Source organism: Cnephaeus nilssonii (genome assembly GCF_951640355.1).
Source record: "Cnephaeus nilssonii genome assembly, chromosome: 13".
NCBI classification, from domain to species: domain Eukaryota; kingdom Metazoa; phylum Chordata; class Mammalia; order Chiroptera; family Vespertilionidae; genus Cnephaeus; species Cnephaeus nilssonii.
The window spans coordinates 14,498,271-14,518,300 of NC_137084.1; the positions used below are offsets into that span (position 1 = coordinate 14,498,271).

The 20,030-nt window shown below is 35.6% G+C and overlaps 1 protein-coding gene across 1 annotated transcript in view; it reads left to right on the forward strand.

Annotated features, from left to right (window-relative positions):
• The window catches only part of TTC17 (tetratricopeptide repeat domain 17), an 87,246-nt gene that overhangs the window by 18,982 nt on the left and 48,234 nt on the right, over positions 1-20,030 (forward strand). The window contains exons 2-15 of the mRNA XM_079788284.1: positions 2,675-2,764; positions 5,853-6,022; positions 6,629-6,740; positions 6,945-7,076; positions 9,851-9,960; positions 10,580-10,724; positions 11,374-11,513; positions 13,068-13,228; positions 14,737-14,849; positions 15,635-15,781; positions 17,112-17,227; positions 17,383-17,548; positions 18,714-18,791; positions 19,356-19,580. Coding sequence (XP_079644410.1) covers positions 2,675-2,764; positions 5,853-6,022; positions 6,629-6,740; positions 6,945-7,076; positions 9,851-9,960; positions 10,580-10,724; positions 11,374-11,513; positions 13,068-13,228; positions 14,737-14,849; positions 15,635-15,781; positions 17,112-17,227; positions 17,383-17,548; positions 18,714-18,791; positions 19,356-19,580 — 1,905 coding nt within the window. The remainder of the gene's footprint in view (positions 1-2,674; positions 2,765-5,852; positions 6,023-6,628; positions 6,741-6,944; positions 7,077-9,850; positions 9,961-10,579; positions 10,725-11,373; positions 11,514-13,067; positions 13,229-14,736; positions 14,850-15,634; positions 15,782-17,111; positions 17,228-17,382; positions 17,549-18,713; positions 18,792-19,355; positions 19,581-20,030) is intronic.

The window sequence follows — 20,030 nt, forward strand, 5'->3', positions numbered from 1 at the left end:
CTTCCTGAAGGGCTGGTATATAATTTGACAACTCAACACTTTGAGATAGCATGAACTTCATTTTATCCCTTAGGTACCAAGGACAGTCAGTGTCTTAGATTTTTCTGAAATTCAAAAGATGTATATAAATGTGTGTGAATTGTTTTTCCTTATTTTAAAAGTGTTATGTGTACATTACCAACAATTTAAAAATAAATACGTATATATAAAATAAAAGTATGAATACACCTCTCCTCTTTATCACACTTCCCAAAAGACACCACTATAAGCCGATTTAGTTTTGTGCATACACAGACATGTATACATCTATATCTATAAAAGTATACACACAATTTCTTTTAAAAATCATAGTATACTTATTATTCTTTATTGTTTTTAGTTAACTATACATTGTGAACATTTTTGCAGGACAGTAGATCTAGCTTTCCATATCCCATTCCATTGGATAATGGATTTCCCTATTTCCTTATTGATGGATTAGGTTATTGTTGTGGGGTTTTTTGGGTTTTTTTCCAGCTAAAGGTTTTATAGTGAGCATCCTTGTATATATCTGCCTACTTGTTTAAGAATGACTATAGGATAGTTCCCTAGAGTTTATATTTCCAGGTCAAAGGGTATGTACTTATAACATTTTGATTATTTTGTCAAATAACCCTTCAAATAAGAATAAATTTATAAGCCTGCTATCAGCATATGAAAGTTCATTTTTCTACATCTTCAATGACATAGTTGCTTGTTTATGATCTGGAGAACATAAGTTATAAATAATAAATCTCAAGGTTATTTATATTTTTCATTTCTGGCTTCCATAAATCATTTTCAAAAATTGGTCCTACTCATACAACTTAACAAAAGGAAGATTAACAATCCAATAAAAAAAAAATGGGCAAAGGACCTAAAATAGACACTTTGCGAAAGAGGACATAAAGAAGGCCAAGGGACATATGAAAACATGCTCAAAGTCACTAATCATCCGAGAGATGCAAATCAAAACGACAATGAGATACCATCTCACACCTGTCAGAATGGCTGGTGAGGATGTGGAGAAAAAGAAACCCTCTTACACTGCTGGTAGGAATGCAGACTGGTGCAGCCACTGTGGAAAACAGTATGGAGTTTCCTCAAAAAATTAAAAATGGAACTCCCATTTGACCCAGTAATCCCACTTCTAGGAATATATCCAAAGAAATCGGAAACACCAATCAGAAAGGATATATGCACCCCTGTGTTCATAGCAGCACAATATACAATAGCTAAGATTTGGAAACAGCCTAAGTGCCCATTGGCAGATGAGTGGATTAGAAAACTGTGGTACATCTACACAGTAGAACACTATGCTGTAGTAAAAAAGAAGGAACTCTTACCATTTGCCACAACATGGATGGACCTGGAGAGCATCATGCTAAGTGAAATAAGCCAGTCAGAGAAAGATAAATATCACATGATCTCACTCATTTGTGGAATATAATGAACAATGTAAACTGATGAACAAAAATAGAGCCAGAGACAGAGAAGTGTCGATCAGATGCTCAAAACTCAGAGGGAAGGTAACAGAGGTTGGGGGTAAGAGGGAGAGATCAACCAAAGGACTTGTATGCACGCACATAAACCTAACCAACAGACAGACAGACACCAGCGGGGGTGAGGGCATGGGCAGGGAGTGGGGGGGAGGCAATGGGGGGAGAAGGACACATATGTAATCCTATATAATAAAAGGCTAATATGCAAATCAACCGAACAGCGGAACGACTGGTGGCAGACGCTTAACATAGGAGCTGCTCCCTAGTGGTCAGTGCGCTCCCACAGGAGGAGCGCCACTCAGCCAGAAGCCAGGCTCCTAAGCCATCAGTCAGACATCCCCCGAGGGCTCCTGGGCTGCTAAAGGGCTTAGGGTGGTCTGAGGGAACCCCGTTCCCCCTCCAGTGCACGAATATCATGTACTGGCCTCTAGTACCTTAATAAAGAAAGAAAAAAAAGAGCCAGAGGGGGGAAAATAATATTTTAGAATATAATAGAAGTAATCCTGTTATTTGCAGATTTTTAATATTTCCTACAACTTTTGTGATATCATACTATATTAGTACAGTTTTGGTAATATTATACTTAAAATCCCTTTTTTCTTAAAATATTGTTTATTGCATGTAATATATTTAAGATAATTTTTCTTGAATAATTGGTGTTTACTGCATGTAATATTATTGTATTTAAAATAGTTTTTCATGAGAAAAAAAAGAAAACATTTAAAAAAAAAGAGGAAAAATATTGGTCCTTTTAGTACTTTCCTTTTATTGCTTCTAAATCTGTTCAGATATGGAATGTGATAATCAAGACAAGACAATCCCTTTTTGTTATTACAGATGTGAAATATCTTTTAAGGAATTTATCATCCATTGCCAAATACTTCTCATGTTGAATATTTCTCATCTAACCAGTCAAGTCAGAATATTCACTTCAAAAGCTTGCTCTTTCAAGTAGAAGTTCAAGGACAGCTTTTGAACCTGTCATTCTCCTTGATGAAATTTATATATGATCACTTTTGAAATACCCCTTGAGTTTTATTGAGCACCTAACACTGGTTATAATGGGGATTGAACAATAATTTAGAGCATATTAAAGGAAACTATTATGTTAACAATATCTGAGCTTTATTTATTTATTGCTTGCTTTTTTGCAGGTGGATTCACCAATGAACTTGAAGCATCCCCATGACTTAGTCATATTAATGAGACAAGAAACAACAGTTAACTACCTCAAAGAATTGGAGGTGAGGCAAGTGGGCATGCAATATGCAAATGAAACTTGTTGCATTTCACAGGAGTTATTGTATTGTGAACGTAGAAACATTCAAACCTGTAAAGAATTTTTTTGAGTTTTTTTGAGCCAAACTGTCAACAATTGCTGGGAAGCAGAATCTCAAAGGATTGAGATAGTGCTCCAGAGAATGGCATTTTTTTTTTTACCTATTTTTATACATTTTAATCAAAGGAGGAGGCATAGGTGGGTTACGTGAAATCCATTGATGATGATTAGAGAGGCTGGAGAAAGCAAGTGGGGGGGGGAACCTTTGGGATTGGATAAAGAGTAAAATGATAGACACATAATTCTTTTTACTTAGGTGGGTACAGGATAGTTAACAGTCAATAATTAACATGATAATAATAACAGTGAAGGAATTTGTGATATCTGTCCTGGCACCCAGAACATTTGGCTGTGCCCTGAGGGGTCCGGAAAAAAGGGAAGTTACAAGTTACCCTGACGTTTCAATAATATGTTATCTTAGATGCAAAAAGACAATAAGCTCAGTTTAGGTAAAGATTGACCTTGTCAGGGAAGATACCAGCCTAGGAGTTGACTACCCACCATAACTGCTTTTAGTTAAAGTTTAATTTCAGACCATCCTTGGGGTTACTTTAGATTTTAGAGTTTGCAAGATTGCCATGTAGGCCTTCCCTGAGCTTGCCAATAGGTATATTTATCAGGCTTCATGCTTGGAAGCTTGATCTGTTTTTAAAAAAACACAGTGTTCAAAAGATGCAGAGTTACAGAAAATACCTTTTATTTTTAGATGCATAGGCACATTGTATATGTTTAATGCTATCCCAATTTTTAGGGGTCATCCTATATAATAAAAGGTAATATGCAAATTGACCCTAACTGTGGAATGACCGGGAACAACTGGTCACTATGACATGCACTGACCACAGGGGGAGCTCCGCTCAGCCACAAGCCAGGCTGATGGCTGTGAGCGCAGTGGTGGTGGTAGACTTTCCCACCTCCTCAGCAGCGCTAAGGATGTCCGACTGACGGCTTAGGCCCGGGGGAGCGGGCCTAAGCCAGCAGGTGGACATCCCCCAAGGTGTCCTGGACTGCGAGAGGGCACAGGCCAGGCTGAGGGACTCCCCTGAGTGCATGAATTTTCATGCACCGGGCCTCTAGTTATGACATAATATAAAGAGAAAGAGCCTTAAATTAGAGTATATACTGGGGGGAATGCCATTCACCACGTCAGTGAAAATACAAATGAGAAATGTTGAGTCCACTAATTATTGATTAAGGTAGTGTATTGAGTTTATACTTAATACACTTCTTTTGCTTCATATACACAGCAATGGCTGATAAAATATAAAGTGGAAATCAAAATAAAATGGTGCCAGGCCTAAAAGCAACATAAACATCTCCATGGACCAGAAATGGAACAGACACACTAAGTTGGGAAAGTGCCTGAAGCTACAAACCTGCTGGTTTCCAAGGCCAGGAGCACCCTATGGTGTGTGGTAGTTCATCTCTGAGGAGTTAAGAGAACTGGCAATATTCCATGCAAGATGAAGAGAATCAGGCTTACTGCTTGAGGACTGGGATGGAGCATCTGTTCATGAAAAGAGTCTGGGAAAAACAAATAGGAAGACAAGACAAAACCTGATGATAAAAAAAGGAACTGAACCATCCAATGGCTAAATAATTGCATCTTCAATTTCCTGAAACCCATTTTAGGGCAGAATATTACTTTGAGGTAGAAACTCCAAACCAAAATTATAAGATCTGTTTCTGGACTTGGGAACTGGATAGAATCAAAACTGTTAGAAGAGATGGTCATGGAGTGGTTGGGGAAAGATAGATGATGAGGGGTGAAGAATGACTCGAGGGTTTTTGATCCAGGAGATTGAAAGGATGGATTGATGGTAGCTGAGGTAGAGAAGACTAAAGGATGTGTAGGATTGGGGAGTTTATGGAAATCAATGATAGTTTGGCTTTGGTATGTTAAGTTTGAGGTACCTATTAGACAATCTAAGTGGAGATATCGGGTAGGGAGTTGGTTCTTCAAGTGTGGACTCTGAGGTAAAGGTGTGACAGGAGATGTAAATTTGTTAATCATTGACTTGCAGACTTAAAGCCATGAGACTAGATAATACAATTTATATGCAAAGTAGTGACAACTAGATAGACTTCTTCGATATATCAGAAGAAGATGGAGGAATAATCTCAGAATGTTAAGAAAAAAATCAGTCAAACTAGAATTTTATATTTTTTAAACCATTCAAGAGTTAGAACACAGCAAAGATGTTTTCTGACATACAAAGACAGAGTTTACTCACTTAAACAAAATTAAAGGTATACTTTTGCAAGAAGAAAAGTAAAGCCAGTGAAAGGTACATCTTAATGGTCAGTAAAAACATTGATGAAATAGTTGCTAAACTTATTTAACTATTTTTTGGGTTTGTGTTTTAAAAGATAAAACTAAATAAAATTAACAATATGTGGTCGGTTTGGGGCATGATCAGTGATTAGTTAAAGCATGTTAGACTCTTGTCATGTTCAGGAGAAGGTAAAAGAAACTGAATAAATTAAAATCCTGTTGGAAAATTTATGATCAAATATTAAAAAACTTAAGAATATTGACATCTTTCAAGTTGTCTTGCCAAAAGTAGGAGTCTAGGTAAACCACCATGTAATTTGTTTTTCAATATAATTGGTTTCCTGTCAATTTAGTATTTTATTTTTTGTTTTAAAAGATTATTCTGACCCGGCCAGTGTTGCTCAGTGGTTGAGCATCCACATATTGAAAATATATTTATTCTCATTAATGATTGATTAGGTAAGATAGTCTACATTTTTTGTAGTATATTAGTTAATTTTGTATTGGCAAAAAATAGCCCCCAAATTTCAGTGCTATTCTCACCTGTCTAGAGAAGCTTATTGATGTCAACTAAATTAATTGAGGGCATATTCAAAATCCTTGTCTTCCTTCGTAAAGGATTCTCAGGCTTCTTCAGTACATTAAATTCTCCTTTCTCCTACATGGAATCTCGATGGAAATATTAGAAAAATCTATTGTGTTATTTTCTTCTCAACAGAAGCAATTAGTTGCTCAAAAAATTCACATAGAAGAGAATGAGGACAGAGACACAGGACTGGAACAAAGACATAATAAAGAAGATCCAGACTGCATCAAAGCCAAGGTGCCCTTAGGGGACCTGGATCTCTATGATGGCACATACATAACTTTGGAGAGCAAAGACATCAGGTAAAGACATCCTCTTCCCTCCCCCCAAATTATGTTTTCTTGAACTGATCTTTCTCAAATCAATGAATTATTTCTCAATGTGAATAAGCTTCAATCACAGATAAGTTTATTGAAATTTGTAAGTTCAGAGTACATACTATTGAAGATATTTAATACCACAGCAGTAAATTGAACAATGTATAGCAAAAGAAATACAAATGACTAATAAGCATGTAGAAAACATATTTCTCAGTAATGATCAAGTATGTACAAATTAAAACATTTAGATAGTTTTCGTCTATAAAATGTAAAAATAGGGAGAGGAGAGACTATCAACAGAAATGTAAATTGATTTGATATTTCTAGAAAGAATTTAGCAGTGTTATATTAGCTTTTGAAAAGTCCCTGATCTTAACATTCTCTCACCAGCCTATTTTCTCTCTCACTCTTGATTTATCTCTTTTAATTTGAACTCCCAAAATGTTTGACTCTAACAACACTGAAAACGTTATGAATGTTGAGTAATACTGGTTGTAAAGTTGAGATGTTTTGAGAATATAGTTCAATTAGGGAAAAATTGGACATTTCTTCACCTTTTATTCATTGCTTCTTGCTTCTTGATTTTAGCCCTGAAGATTATATAGATACAGAATCTCCTGTCCCTCCAGACCCTGAGCAACCTGATTGCACTAAAATTCTAGAACTTCCATATAGTATACATGCTTTCCAGCACTTGCGAGTAAGTAGAGAGCTGTGGGACTTTTTTTTTAGTACATTTTTAGAAATTTAGTCTCTTGTTTATAAATACTCTCTTTCTTTTCCTTTCACATAGCTTTATAATTTTACAAACATCTTGTATTTCTTAAAATTCCTTCAAAATAAATGTTATTAGATACCAAATTATAGTCTTTTATAATCTCCTTTTTCAATTTTTGTTCTTCAGGGTGTACAAGAGAGAGTTAATCTTTCTGCACCTCTATTACCTAAAGAAGATCCAATCTTCACATATTTATCTAAACGATTAGGAAGGAATATAGATGACATAGGTCACCTCATTCATGAAGGCCTACAGAAGGTAAGTCATCACTGACTGAAGAGCCAGGAAACTGTGTGTGAACAGAAGATATTTTACTCTCAGGATACACCTACCGAGCTTGTTTCTATCTAGAGAGTGATTTTAAATTATGGTTACACTAATAGAAACCGTAAAGTTTAAAGCTAAAGAAAAACATTGGTAATCCAGTGCCATTACCCAGGAAGGAATGCTAAAAAGATGTATTTAATTCATAAAAGAAAATTATATACTAATATAAGCAACAGAGCTTATAGGTTTGAGTATGTATTTTGAATGTGAAAGAAAATTTAACTTTTCAGTCTTTGCTATATCTCCACATAATACATATATGATCACTATTCTCTGAACATGAAAAAGAATCACCACCAACAATAAAATCTTCTTGTAATTTTTTCTTTTAAGGGAACATCTACTTCAAAAAATGAAACAGGGAATTGTGCAACAGGAAGGACCCAGGACTTTAAATGTATCAATCAGGATAACTTGTGGGAATTAGAAAATGGTTTTTGCTCTTCTCTATGCCCAAAGGGTGCATTAAAATGTAGGCTCGTTCCTCAGCATTATTATAGTGGTATTAAGTAAAATGTATAATTGCAACATTTATATACATATAATTTATTCACATATATTGTATATATGTATGATTATTCAAATACATTATATATATGATTATTTTTGTTGCTAAGTTACCATCTTCATCTTGTTTTCCTGAAAATAATGTAAAATATTGCATTCCCAGAACTTGATGAGTAATAAGGGAAACTGGCTTAGGATTTAAAATATCCTTCAGTACTTTAAGAGAGAGATGAAGATGGTTTGGACTAGAATGGTTAGTTTTGGAAATGAAGGAACTATTTCAGGAAATGTTTAAAAGTTTAGAATCTGATGAATTAGAACAGGGAATGAGGGAAAAAGAGGAATCAAGGATAATTGCTCAATTTTTGACTTAAGCAACTTGAAGGAGGAGCAGGGTGGGGGTGAGAGAAGAGAAGATAGAGTTCTGTTTGGCCATGTTGATTTTGAAATACCTGTATAAGTCTGGAATTTCAAAAGAGATCAAAAAGGGTGTCCAGAAGAATGTGATTCTAAGAGCCAAGAGAAAAAAAGTGTTCCAAAGAAGGAAGGAGTAATTAACAGTGATATTTGAACATTTATAAATTTGGGGAGAGATTTTATAAGAAATCTTATAGAAAGATTTTTCTTGAAGATTTTATTTTTCTCTCCTAATATGTGTAGAATATTCTGCTTATCCTGATATTTTGAGAAATTCATGTAGAATTTTAATTAATCTTTTTGCTCTAGTTTACAATATAAAGTCTGAAAATAAGAGATAAAAATCAAAGTATTTGATTATTTGAAGGAAATTTTTCTCAAAAAGCTATTGAAAAAGAGGCTTAATCCCAAGTCATAAGTCAATTGTGAAAGAATATAGTAACCTTTAACTGACTGCATATAGTGCTCAAGTCTTTAGTTACATCACTTGAAAATCATACATTTCTTTGAAGATAGAATATATAGGCTGATTAATACAGAATTATACTTAGTTTTAATCTTAAAAATAACTATTTTAAAAATAAAATAATTGGTCCTTGTAAAAAATGAGATTATATTTTAAAAATCTATAAATCTATGAAGTAAAAATTGTAATTTAAAAACTTAGATAAAATTACTGTTTTATAATATATTCTTTTGGATTTTTATTTTTACACATTTGTATAATTAAAATTATTTTCATAGGATAAATTGCTAATAGTGGAGTTGTAGAGTCGAAGGGTTATCACATTCTTAAGGCCTTTTACATACGTGTTGTCAGATTGTCCTCCAGAAATACTAGACTGTACTAACCTAACATTTCTACAGTTAATATCTGAACTTAATATACAGTGTAGCCAGTATTGGCATTCTTTTTAATCTTTACCAATTTTTTAAATATATATTTTCTATTGATTTCAGAGAGGAAGGGAGAGGGAGAGATAGAAACATTAATGATGAAAGAGAATCATTGATCAGCTGTCTCCTGCACATCCCCTACTGGGGATCAAGCCTGCAACCTGGGCATGTGCCCTGACTGGCAGTCGTGACTTCCTGGTTCATAGATCGATGCTCAACCACTTTTAATTGTTTGTCATTTTGGTCCATGATCTCTTATTTGTTAGTTGGTTTGTTTGTTTTGTCTGTTTAGATCTTTTATGAGCTCCTTATAATAAAAAAAAGAACTCCCTTTTTACGTTGACAAAATAATACACTTATTATAAATGTATTATAGTGTGAAAGCTTAAATTAGATTCTGAACACAAAAGAGAAAATGACAAATATTCAGCATAAACCTGTCATTTGATTACATATGTACCTTCACTCAGATATTAATAGGAAACTTTAAAATATATTAATTTCAGAAATTTCATGGTAAAGCAACTGGCATCTCTAAGTAGGTTGATTCCTAACTTCTAAATTCCTGAAATAAGGAAGACCCATTAAATTGTGGCCAGTTGGTGGGCTTTTCAGCTTTGTTTCCTCCTTAGAATAATAGCCTGTAGTTGTATGGTCTCTCTGTGGAGATCACACCTAATGCACTTGCACAACTGGTGATCAGAGGCTCTCCTGACAGGTATAGTTTATTTTTACTTTGTCTTATGCTTTACCTCTACTATAAGTCTTGCTCTTCATTTTAAATTTCAGGAGAGACAGTAGTAAAGGTGCTCATTTGGAACATTCTGAGTTCAGAAACTGCCTTGAGTTATGTTTGATTGTCATTTTATTTGTTTAATCTCTAGAACTCTTCCTCATGGGTACTGTATAACATGGCTTCATTTTACTGGAGAATAAAGAATGAGCCATATCAGGTAGTGGAATGTGCCATGCGAGCACTTCACTTTTCTTCCAGGTAAGTTTCTTCCCCTTCTCTACCTTACATTTTCCACATAACTTGGGCTCTTAAAGAAACAAAACATAAGAAAACAATAAAAAAGAGAAAACAGTAAGAAGCATTGTGTTATACTTATACTCTCTTTATTCCTGTTCAAAGAAATTAGTCCCATCACAAAAAAATGACAAATTTCAAAGACTTCAAAGTGATAATAGCATAATATACTTCTGATTTCCATTAGAGAAAAATATATATAATGTAAATGCCCTCTGATTCACTTGAGACTTGAATGCAAGGACTTTGGAGACATTATCATAGATTAAATGTATTTAGGCCTCATAGATAAGGCCTAAATACATTTTAAAATCACAAAATGTCTTCCAGACCTCCCCGCCCACCCCCCCACCTTATTTTTGTGGTAAAAATTATAATTATCAGATTGAGTAAGCACCATGAAGTATGTAAAAATGAAACATTACGATTTTGTTAAATTGTTTTCTCATCTGTAAGTATACTGAAAGTTATGCCCCTAAGCTCAATAACTTTGAATGTAATTTTTCCTTGTCGGGTAGTTGTGCATAATTGTGGAACACATGCTTCTTTCCTAACATCTGATTACTCTCTCCTTCTCTTTTAGGCACAATAAAGACATTGCCCTGGTCAACTTGGCAAATGTGCTGCACAGAGCACACTTCTCTGCTGATGCGGCTGTTGTGGTCCACGCAGCTCTGGACGACAGTGACTTCTTCACCAGCTATTACACTTTGGGAAATATATATGCAGTAAATACAACATTTTATTTTCATGAGCCAAATCAGTTGCTGTTTTCTTTTCAATAAAAAATACCTTTTCCGCCCTAACCGGTTTGGCTCAGTGGATAGAGCGTCGGCCTGCGGACTGAAGGGTCCTAGGTTCGATTCTGGTCAAGGGCATGTACCCTGGTTGTGGGCACATCCCCAGTAGGGGGTGTGCAGAAGGCAGCTAATCGATGTTTCTCATCGATGTTTCTGGCTCTCTATCCCTTTCCCTTCCTCTCTGTAAAAAATCAATAAAAAAATATTTAAAAAAAAAACAAACCTTTTCCTTCCCTCTTTTGGTCCAAATAAGGGAAAGGGGATGGAAATGAATTAGGGGGGAAATCTCAACACAATAATGTATCATAATTGTCCCAGCCTTTTTACAAAAAGAAAAATAATTGATAGGAATATGAAATTTCTGCAGAGCACACCTCTTAAGATAGAAATACTTCCCAATTAAGCCATGCTATAGCATGTTTTTATGTTGTGGATATTTGGCCACTGATCAAAATAATACTCATTGTAGAGTGAGATATAGGGGTGACCTCATAAATTATTAAGGGATTTGGATAGATGCAAACAGGCTGTGGCTAATGTTTTTCCCGTGTGTGTGTTTTTGCTTTCGTCTCTTCAGATGCTTGGGGAGTATAACCACTCAGTGCTCTGTTATGACCACGCTTTGCAGGCCAGACCTGGGTTTGAGCAAGCTCTAAAGAGGAAGCATGCTGTCCTGTGTCAGCAAAAACTCGAGCAGAAATTGGAAGCTCAACATAGGTAATTGGGAGAAAAAATGTCCCTGAAGCACTAACACCATAGAACCTTACTTAACTTAGGCCTGTGGATGGTGATCTCAGTGTTAATTTTTTCATTAGAATTAAGAAAAACACCTTTTCACTACTGCTAGTTGTATCCCTTTTCTCCAAATCCAGCATGTTTAGTACAATTTGGTGGTGGTATAGAGCAGTGGTCGGCAAACTGCGGCTCGTGAGCCACATGCGGCTCGCGAGCCGCGGTTTGCCGCTCTGTTGACTAATGAGTTTGCCAACCACTGGTATAGAGGAATCTCTTTAGTAGCATGGATTTTAGGAACTAGAGAATGTTTGCAGTAAATGCTGTCATTTAGAGCTTTACAGTTGGATCATCATTACTTTTGTGAAGTCGGAGGTGCTGCTGGATAATCAGTAATTCTACTATTTAAGTTTTTATATCCTTATAATACACTATATGTGAAGTCACTTGCACATCCTGTGATCTTTTCTCCCCTTTGACTCCTAAGGGTGAGCTATTGTTATGTTAGTTAAGTGAGGTTGAGAGACCCACATTTTAATAAGAAGTGTGTAAGTTGTACAGTAATGGAATTCTGTTGCACTTGGTCTTTGCAGTATATTTAATAAAAGTATTTGATTCAATAGATTATAGGGCCAGCTAAGAAACATCCTATAACTTAGAAGTGAATTGTTTATCACATATAGAATTAGCCTTAATGTTTTAAGTCTACTTTGATTATTAGAGAATTAAATGGCGATTTAGAATTCATTAAACTTTTGTATTTGCTTATTTTGCAAGTCTGTTTAGAGCATATTGTAGTGAGAAGGAAAGAATGACAGCTTGCTTGTTTATACCTGGCTTCTATTACACCTGATTAGATCTTTCCCTGGCTGAGCTTCTTCCAAGATTGTGCTCTTAAGAATTGAATTGGTTCTTTCTTATACAATCTGTACAGCTCCTAAATCTCCATATGTTACAATGTAATAGGTAATAAGATTTTTGTGACTAAACATAATCAGGCAGCTGATTTTATAACAGGTGGTAGAGAATATTCATTTCTAAAGCAAAGTTTCTGTGGTTTATTCCAAATTCTATAAACGAAGGAGATAGCATGTGAGAACAAGGTAGAGTGGCCCTTACCCTTAACCTTGTCTTTAGGCAAAATCAAAGGGAGAGTCCAGAAAGCCTTTGGCAGTCAGTGGAACTAACACAAACTTCGTGGAGGGAAACAGAATTGTTAAATATGTAAAAGTTAATCGTATATTGTTAATGCATCTTTTTTGGCACCTGAAAAGTCCAACACACCATTTATTTAATGTCAAGGTAGTTGTATGTAAGGAGAGAATTTTGCATCCACCTTTTTGCCCCTAAGTTTAATAAAACAATATCATCTATTTAGCCTTATTATTCTTGAACTTTGTGGTACAGTGATTGTACGTTAAAAGAAAATAAATACCTTGGCAATTATTACTGAGAACCAGAAAATCTATGCATGTAAGTGGGTTTAAAATTCACAATTTTAAACCTCGGTAACTTTTTCCTGGTGTTAAAAATGTTAAGATCCCTCCAGCGAACACTGAATGAGTTGAAAGAATATCAAAAGCAGCATGACCACTACCTGAGACAGCAGGAGATCCTGGAAAAACATAAGCTGATTCAAGAAGAGCAAATCTTAAGAAATATCATCCATGAGACACAGATGGCAAAAGAGGCACAATTAGGTAAGTACTGATTCTAAATAATTGAAGACAGGTTAGGAAGTTCACTTCCAGTGTGCTTTACTTCCGTAACTTTTATAAAGCAGTATAAAGTTGTGCTTATGACTTCCTTTGATCTTAAAATCCAGCATCATCATAGCAGGTATACCAGCAGCAGGCCAGGGGAGCTGGTTTGGTCCCTGTACCTTTTTTAAATTCACATTTAAAGTAAAAGGGAAATTTTTTATATCCTAGTCTTAACAATGGTTGTTTACCCTCTGTGGCTTACATTGATACTTCTCCAACTTTAATATGCATGTCAGTCTCCTGGAGATCTTGTTAAAATGCAGGTTCTGATTTAGTAGGTCTGAGAAGGGGGCTGAGTCTGTATTTCTAACGAGCTCCCATTTGATGCCAGTCGCTGCTGGTCTAAAAACACTGCAACTGGAGCCTACTCCAAGTAAAACAAACCGGACACACCTTAAAAACTAAGTATCCACCCTCTTTAGTCGACACTGGCAACAAGGCTAAATAAATACCTTTTTTTTTTTTCTCCCTTAAAAACAAATGTTTCATTTTAGAAGTAAGATTTTAGATTAGAATTTGGCTCCAGCAGGAATTCTTAATTTGGGTCAGTGGATTAATTTTAGGGAATTTTGAAATCCTCCCCAGAATTATACTTAGAATTGTGTTTGTGCATAATTGTTTTTTTCTGGGAAGAGGGTATATAACACTCTTTAAAATCTCTTAGAGTCTGTGGTTCCACTGGTCTAAGAGAACTTGGGTTGGCAGGAGGTCAGTGATTTGGTTGTATCCAAAATGTTTCATGTCTGATTAAACCCTAAGAGAGCAGATCTCACAGTTTGACACCAAAGAATAAGTTAATAGAATTTCTTATATTACACCTTTCTCCCTTGATAAATATATTGGTCTACAAAGCCTCTTTTTTTAAATTTTATTTTATTGTTTAAAGTATTACATATAATAGTACATATATCTCCTTTTTTTCCCCATTGACCTTCCCCCACAAAGCCTCTTAACCTTTGAACCTTAGCGATGATCATTTACAGTTCATTTTATATTCCATCTAACAAGTATTCTTTGCTATTTTGAGTGTAAAGAGTATGTTTAGTCCTTGGGATTATTTATTCCTCAGTTTGTACTGAAGTGCAACCAGAGCTCCTATGTATAAATTTGAAGCAGGATTATGAAATATATAAAGCAAATTCTCTCCAGAGAGATGGCCGAAGTCTCTTAAAGCAATGTAGTGAGTAGATTTTACCATTATAGGATGTAATTGCCGTGATTATCTAGTGGAGCCCCTTTGATTTGTAGATGGGGCAGGCGAGGCTTCTTTAGAATGATTTAATTTAATGAACCATTAATTAGTGTTCCCCTGTATAAGTACCTCCTGTGTAAGTACTCTGCCAGGCTCTGAAGAATATAGAGTTGGAACTAAATGATTTAGACTAAGAAATTCATGTTGGCATTGCTGATCTTTTTCATCTATTTAATTTTCTTTCTTATTCCAGGAAATCATCAGATATGCCGTCTGGTCAACCAGCAGCATACTTTACATTGCCAGTGGGACCAACCTGTGCGCTACCATCGTGGAGACATCTTTGAAAATGTGGATTATGTTCAGGTCTTTTTCTTGTTCTCTTCTGGAGTAACATTGTTTCACCCCCTCCCCCCTTCTTGATTCTTTGTATATTTGATCCCTAAAATTTATGACTCTCATTTAAGGTTTTGAGTATCTGTTATGTTTATGAAATCAGATTTTATAGAAAGTACTCAGTTCCTCCATGAATGATATTTCTATTTGCCAAAGAATATGCATCATATTAATTCCTTTTCCCCATGTCTTTTGTACACTATCCCATTGTGGTCCCATTCTCTTATCTAACAAGATTTTAGAAATACACAGTCTTGTGAGACTATCAGACATTGTTTTACCTTGCTTTGGAGGAAGGCTATATATATTTGGAATTGATTATACAATAGTCTATAATGCCTAAGTGATATCTATATTAAAATTTTAAGATCCTTCCTTAAGTTCCCTTGCTTCTACCCACAGAACACTAATTTTATAGAGTAGTTATATTTTAGTCTAGGTAGGGGGTATGCAATAATGAACCAAACCTCAAAATCAGCTAATCTTTAAACCTGAAAGAGACTAAATCATAGAAAGAAAATGAAGGGACAGGAGCACAAACCAATAGCATAATTGATTAAAAGTTGCTAACTGTGCATTATCTATGAGAGAATATTGTTGGGGCATAGTTCTGAGAATTAAAAGATCTGATTGCTTTATTACCCACCTGCTTTCTGATTTCCTACTAATTTTCAATATTCACTAAATGTTTTGAGTTAAATCTTAGTCTCAACTCCTTTCCCGCTTCCAGTTTGATTGAACTTTTCATTTTCTAGTTTGGTGAAGATTCATCAACCTCCAGTATGATGTCTGTGAACTTTGATGTTCAGACAAATCAGAGTGACGTCAGTAATTTGGTCAAGTCTCCTCCTGTAGCCCATTCTGTTCTCTGGATCTGGGGCAGGGACTCTGATGCATATAGGGTAAGTTAATAGAGGATGATGGAGGCATTTCCTCAAACAGACAAGCTCTTTGAAAGCAGTGGCTCTCAACCTCACTGATTAATATGGCCTCATCACAGTTCAGCTTAGTTTAGCAAGCACTTATTAAACTTCTATTAAATGGCAGGCTTTGGCCAGGTAGTGGATAAGTAAGACACTGGGTCTGCCTTGAGTTCTTCCCAGTCAAGCGGGAAGGATAGACTCCCTGATTTCAATTCAGGCTTTGAGCTCTGGGTATAGTTTCCAACCCTAACAAGTTTCTAAACTTGACTTAAACATATCCTTGTATTTACTTTTTTAATCAGCATGCTTTTATTGAGCTTCCAACTGTGTACCAGGCTTAGTACTATCAATATAGTACACAAATTCCTTGCTCTGCTGGAGCTTACATTCTAGCAGAAGATACAGATAGTAAACAAGTTAATAAAGATGTATTTCTAGGCTAAGAAATTTAGTCAATGGAAATACCAAGATATAAGGACAGAGGCCATGTATTTTTTTATTCACTGTTAAGTTTTCAGAATTTGTTTTTATTCTAACAGAATTAATATAGCCACTTAGATTTAGTTATATGTAATATAAATTCCCCCAAAGTTTGATAGCTTTGGGATATAAGTTTAATAAGCCTTTATATTTAGAAAAATGAACATTTTACAAATCAAAAATAATTGTTAAACATTGGTATTGGCAAAGAAGAGGTCTTAGTTCAAAGAAAAATAGTTTTCTGTTCCAGTTTTATGAGTATATGTGTGCTTTCAGGTACAAATCACAAATTTCACCTCAAATTGGCTTTAACAAAAGAAAATTTGCCTCATGTATAGGAATTCCAGAGATAGGGCAGAATTTGGATTTGGTTGATGCAATGGTCCAGTGATGTTACCAGTGACCCATTTCATTCTTTTTTCTTAAACTTGCCATCACAGTATTGGTTTCATCCTAAAGCTGTCTTGTTCATGAGGTGACAGCCAGCAGCAACTAGAGCAACGGGTTTTTAGTTCCTATAGGAAACTAAGACTGGCTTTTCTTTCCCAGCGCCCCAAGCAAGCCTCTCTTTGTGTCTCATTGACTCAGCTGACTTAGGCTTGCCCAACCCTGAACCAGTCTGTGGTAAAGCAGGTAGAATTACTGATTTAGACTAATAACCTGCAGGAGAGGGGATATTATGGAATCAACCAAAATGTCTGCATTTATCTTAAAATATTAAATTGTTGTTTAATTATCCTAGTATATTTGTGTTCTTTTTAAAAGTTCATTTAGCATGTTGAAATATTGAATCCAAAGAAATTGATGAGGAACTTTCTTTTTTTATTAGGACAAACAGAATATTCTGTGGCCTAAAAGAGCAGATTGTGCAGAAAGCTATCCTAGAGTCCCTGTTAGCGGAGAATTGCCAACCTATTTTCTTCCTCCGGAAAACAAAGGACTCAGGCAAGTGCTGATGGATTGGCAAAGCACTTGATTCTGCATGATTGTCATCTGGCAGTTCTTTGAGAGCACCAGCCTTGGACTTGAAAGGTTAAGTCTTTATCTTGACATCACCCAAACTTTGAAAATATGAAACTTGTTCCTTTTTCTTGTGCCAGGATCCACGAACTCAACAGTGATGATTATTCTTCAGAAGAAGAGGCCCAAACCCCTGACTGTTCCATAACTGACTTCAGAAAAAGCCAGACTCTGTCCTACTTAGTCAAAGAATTAGAGGTCCGCATGGATCTGAAAGCCAAAATGCCAGATGACCATGCACGAAAAGTAAGGCTCATTTAGGCTGGTGTTTATTGCCGTCCATTCTGGGTGACTCACAAGCCTCTTAGGTGGAACAGAAATTTGATAGAAGGCAGTTGTTGAGCTTTAACTTTATAAGACGGAAGGATGGAGTTAAAGAATTGTTAAAATCTTTAAGAAATCAGTCATGCTATTGGAAGGGTGCCAGGATGGTGTTCCTCCCGGCTGCTGCTGACATAGCCACCTAAGCACTGTTCCTCTCGCTGGGAAGTCTGCAAACATGAGTAACTCAGAGCTCTCTGTTGACCTGATGGAGGCCGTCTGACCACTTCAGTTTAGCTTTGTATCCTCCAGAAGTTTGTATAAATTGGAAGCTTGATTCTCTTTCCTTGGCCTTGTGAACTCTGTTTTGGGCTTATATGAGGTCCTTAGGAATTTGTATGAATTGGATAACCACAAACATTTTTATAAATAAGTTCTGTTATGTTGTTTTCTTTAATTCTCTTAGTTATGTGTAACTAGGAATGTTTTATTACTGACTATAAATTCTGTATTACATACCATTCCATAGATACAAATGAAAAAATAACCTTGTTACAGAGAAAACAGACCATCACAATGACGTTCTTTTTAAAATTAATTTTAAAACTGTGAACAGTTACTGCTTACATTTAACAAACATTTACTGAGGCAAAAAAATATATATATCATGGGCTAGGCACTGTTTGGAGTGCTAGGAATCCAAAGATAAATAGACCATGATTCCTGCCTTGGAGTTGCTCACAGTTACATGAATGCTGCAAGAACATAAAGTAGACTAACTGAGGATCTGGTGCTTTTCCGGCTAGGAAAGATAGCAGACTTTTATTGTATCGGGTATTGCATGCTGCTATCTTCTGAACACTTCCTCACTTGGTTCTGGACACCTAGGTTGACTTCAATGGGATATGATAGATCACCTTAATAAGTATATGTCTTTTAACACTTTTTAGTTATAGGAAACTAGGGCATACATGTGAGCAGGTCAACACCTGTTGGTATTTCTATGACCTCATTGTTAAATGATTATAAATATCTATTCAAATTAGCTGTTCCTGAGGAGCTCAAGTAGAGACTGCTATCTATAGAAATTCTTTTCAAATGTCTTTCCTGTTATATTCAATTGAGTCATTCTTCCTTTTGTTGTTTTCAGATTTTGCTTTCCCGTATTAATAACTATACTATCCCAGAAGAAGAAATTGGGTCTTTCTTATTTCATGCTATTAACAAGGTGAGTCACCTACTTCAGACATCGAAATTTAAGTGCTTAGTAACTGTTAAGTAAAAATTAAAATGCATGACTTGGGCTAGTACACACACAATACAATAAATATACAAATGATGTATTGTGGAATTAAATACCTGAAACCTGTATAATTTTATTAACCAGTGTCACTCCAATAAATTCAATTAAAAATAAATAAATAAATAAAGTAAAAATTAAAAAGGTAGAAAGTGCCTTTAGACAAGTGTTCTCTAAAACAAAAACAAAATTGCCAGGCTGGTGTGCCTCAGTGGTTGAGCATCAACCCATGAACCAGGAGGTCAGGGTTCAATTCCCATTCAGAGCACAAGCCCGGGCTGGGAGCTTGCTCCCCAGTAGGGGGCGTGCAGGAGGCAGCCGATAGATGATTCTCATCATTGATGCTTCTATCTCTCTCCCTCTCCCTTCCTCTGAAATCAATAAAAACATATTTTAAAATTTATTTAAAAGAATGAAATGCATATGTTGAAAATCCTTTTTAGAACAAGTGCTGTATTCTTGTACTAACTGAAGTATTTGGGATTTTTTCAGCCAAATGCTCCTGTCTGGCTGATACTCAATGAAGCTGGACTCTACTGGAGAGCGGTAGGAAATAGCACTTTTGCTATTGCTTGTCTTCAGAGGGCTTTGAATTTGGCTCCACTTCAATACCAAGACATTCCTCTTGTGAACTTGGCCAACCTTTTGATTCACTATGGCCTTCATCTCGATGCCGCTAAGCTGCTACTTCAGGCTTTGGCTATCAATAGCTCAGAGGTGAGGTTTTAGGTTCCTTTGTAATCACATCCGCTATGTGGGGGTAACTCAGATTCAGAGAAGAATTTGCATATTTAAAGAGGGCATGAAACAGATTTTGTTTTATTTTTTATGTGTTTATTTCTTTATTTTAAATGAGTGAAATTTATAATTATGCAGTTCATTTTTTTTTAGAAAATTACACTTAAATAAGAATGACATAGCTGCTAAAAATATACTGCCACTTTTTTATGTCAGTCTGAAACATCTGGCTTTTCTTTGTCCTACTTATCACAATATGTACGCTGCTTAATTTTATACTGTTTTATAACTTTGATTGACAGATCTCTTTATACCAAGCAGGCCAGAGCACTAGTTAAAAGTTATTTTGATAAGAACAGAGGTGGATTGATATTCATGTTTTGAACCTACTACATGCAGTCCATGGAGTCACATCACTGCTTTGCATTT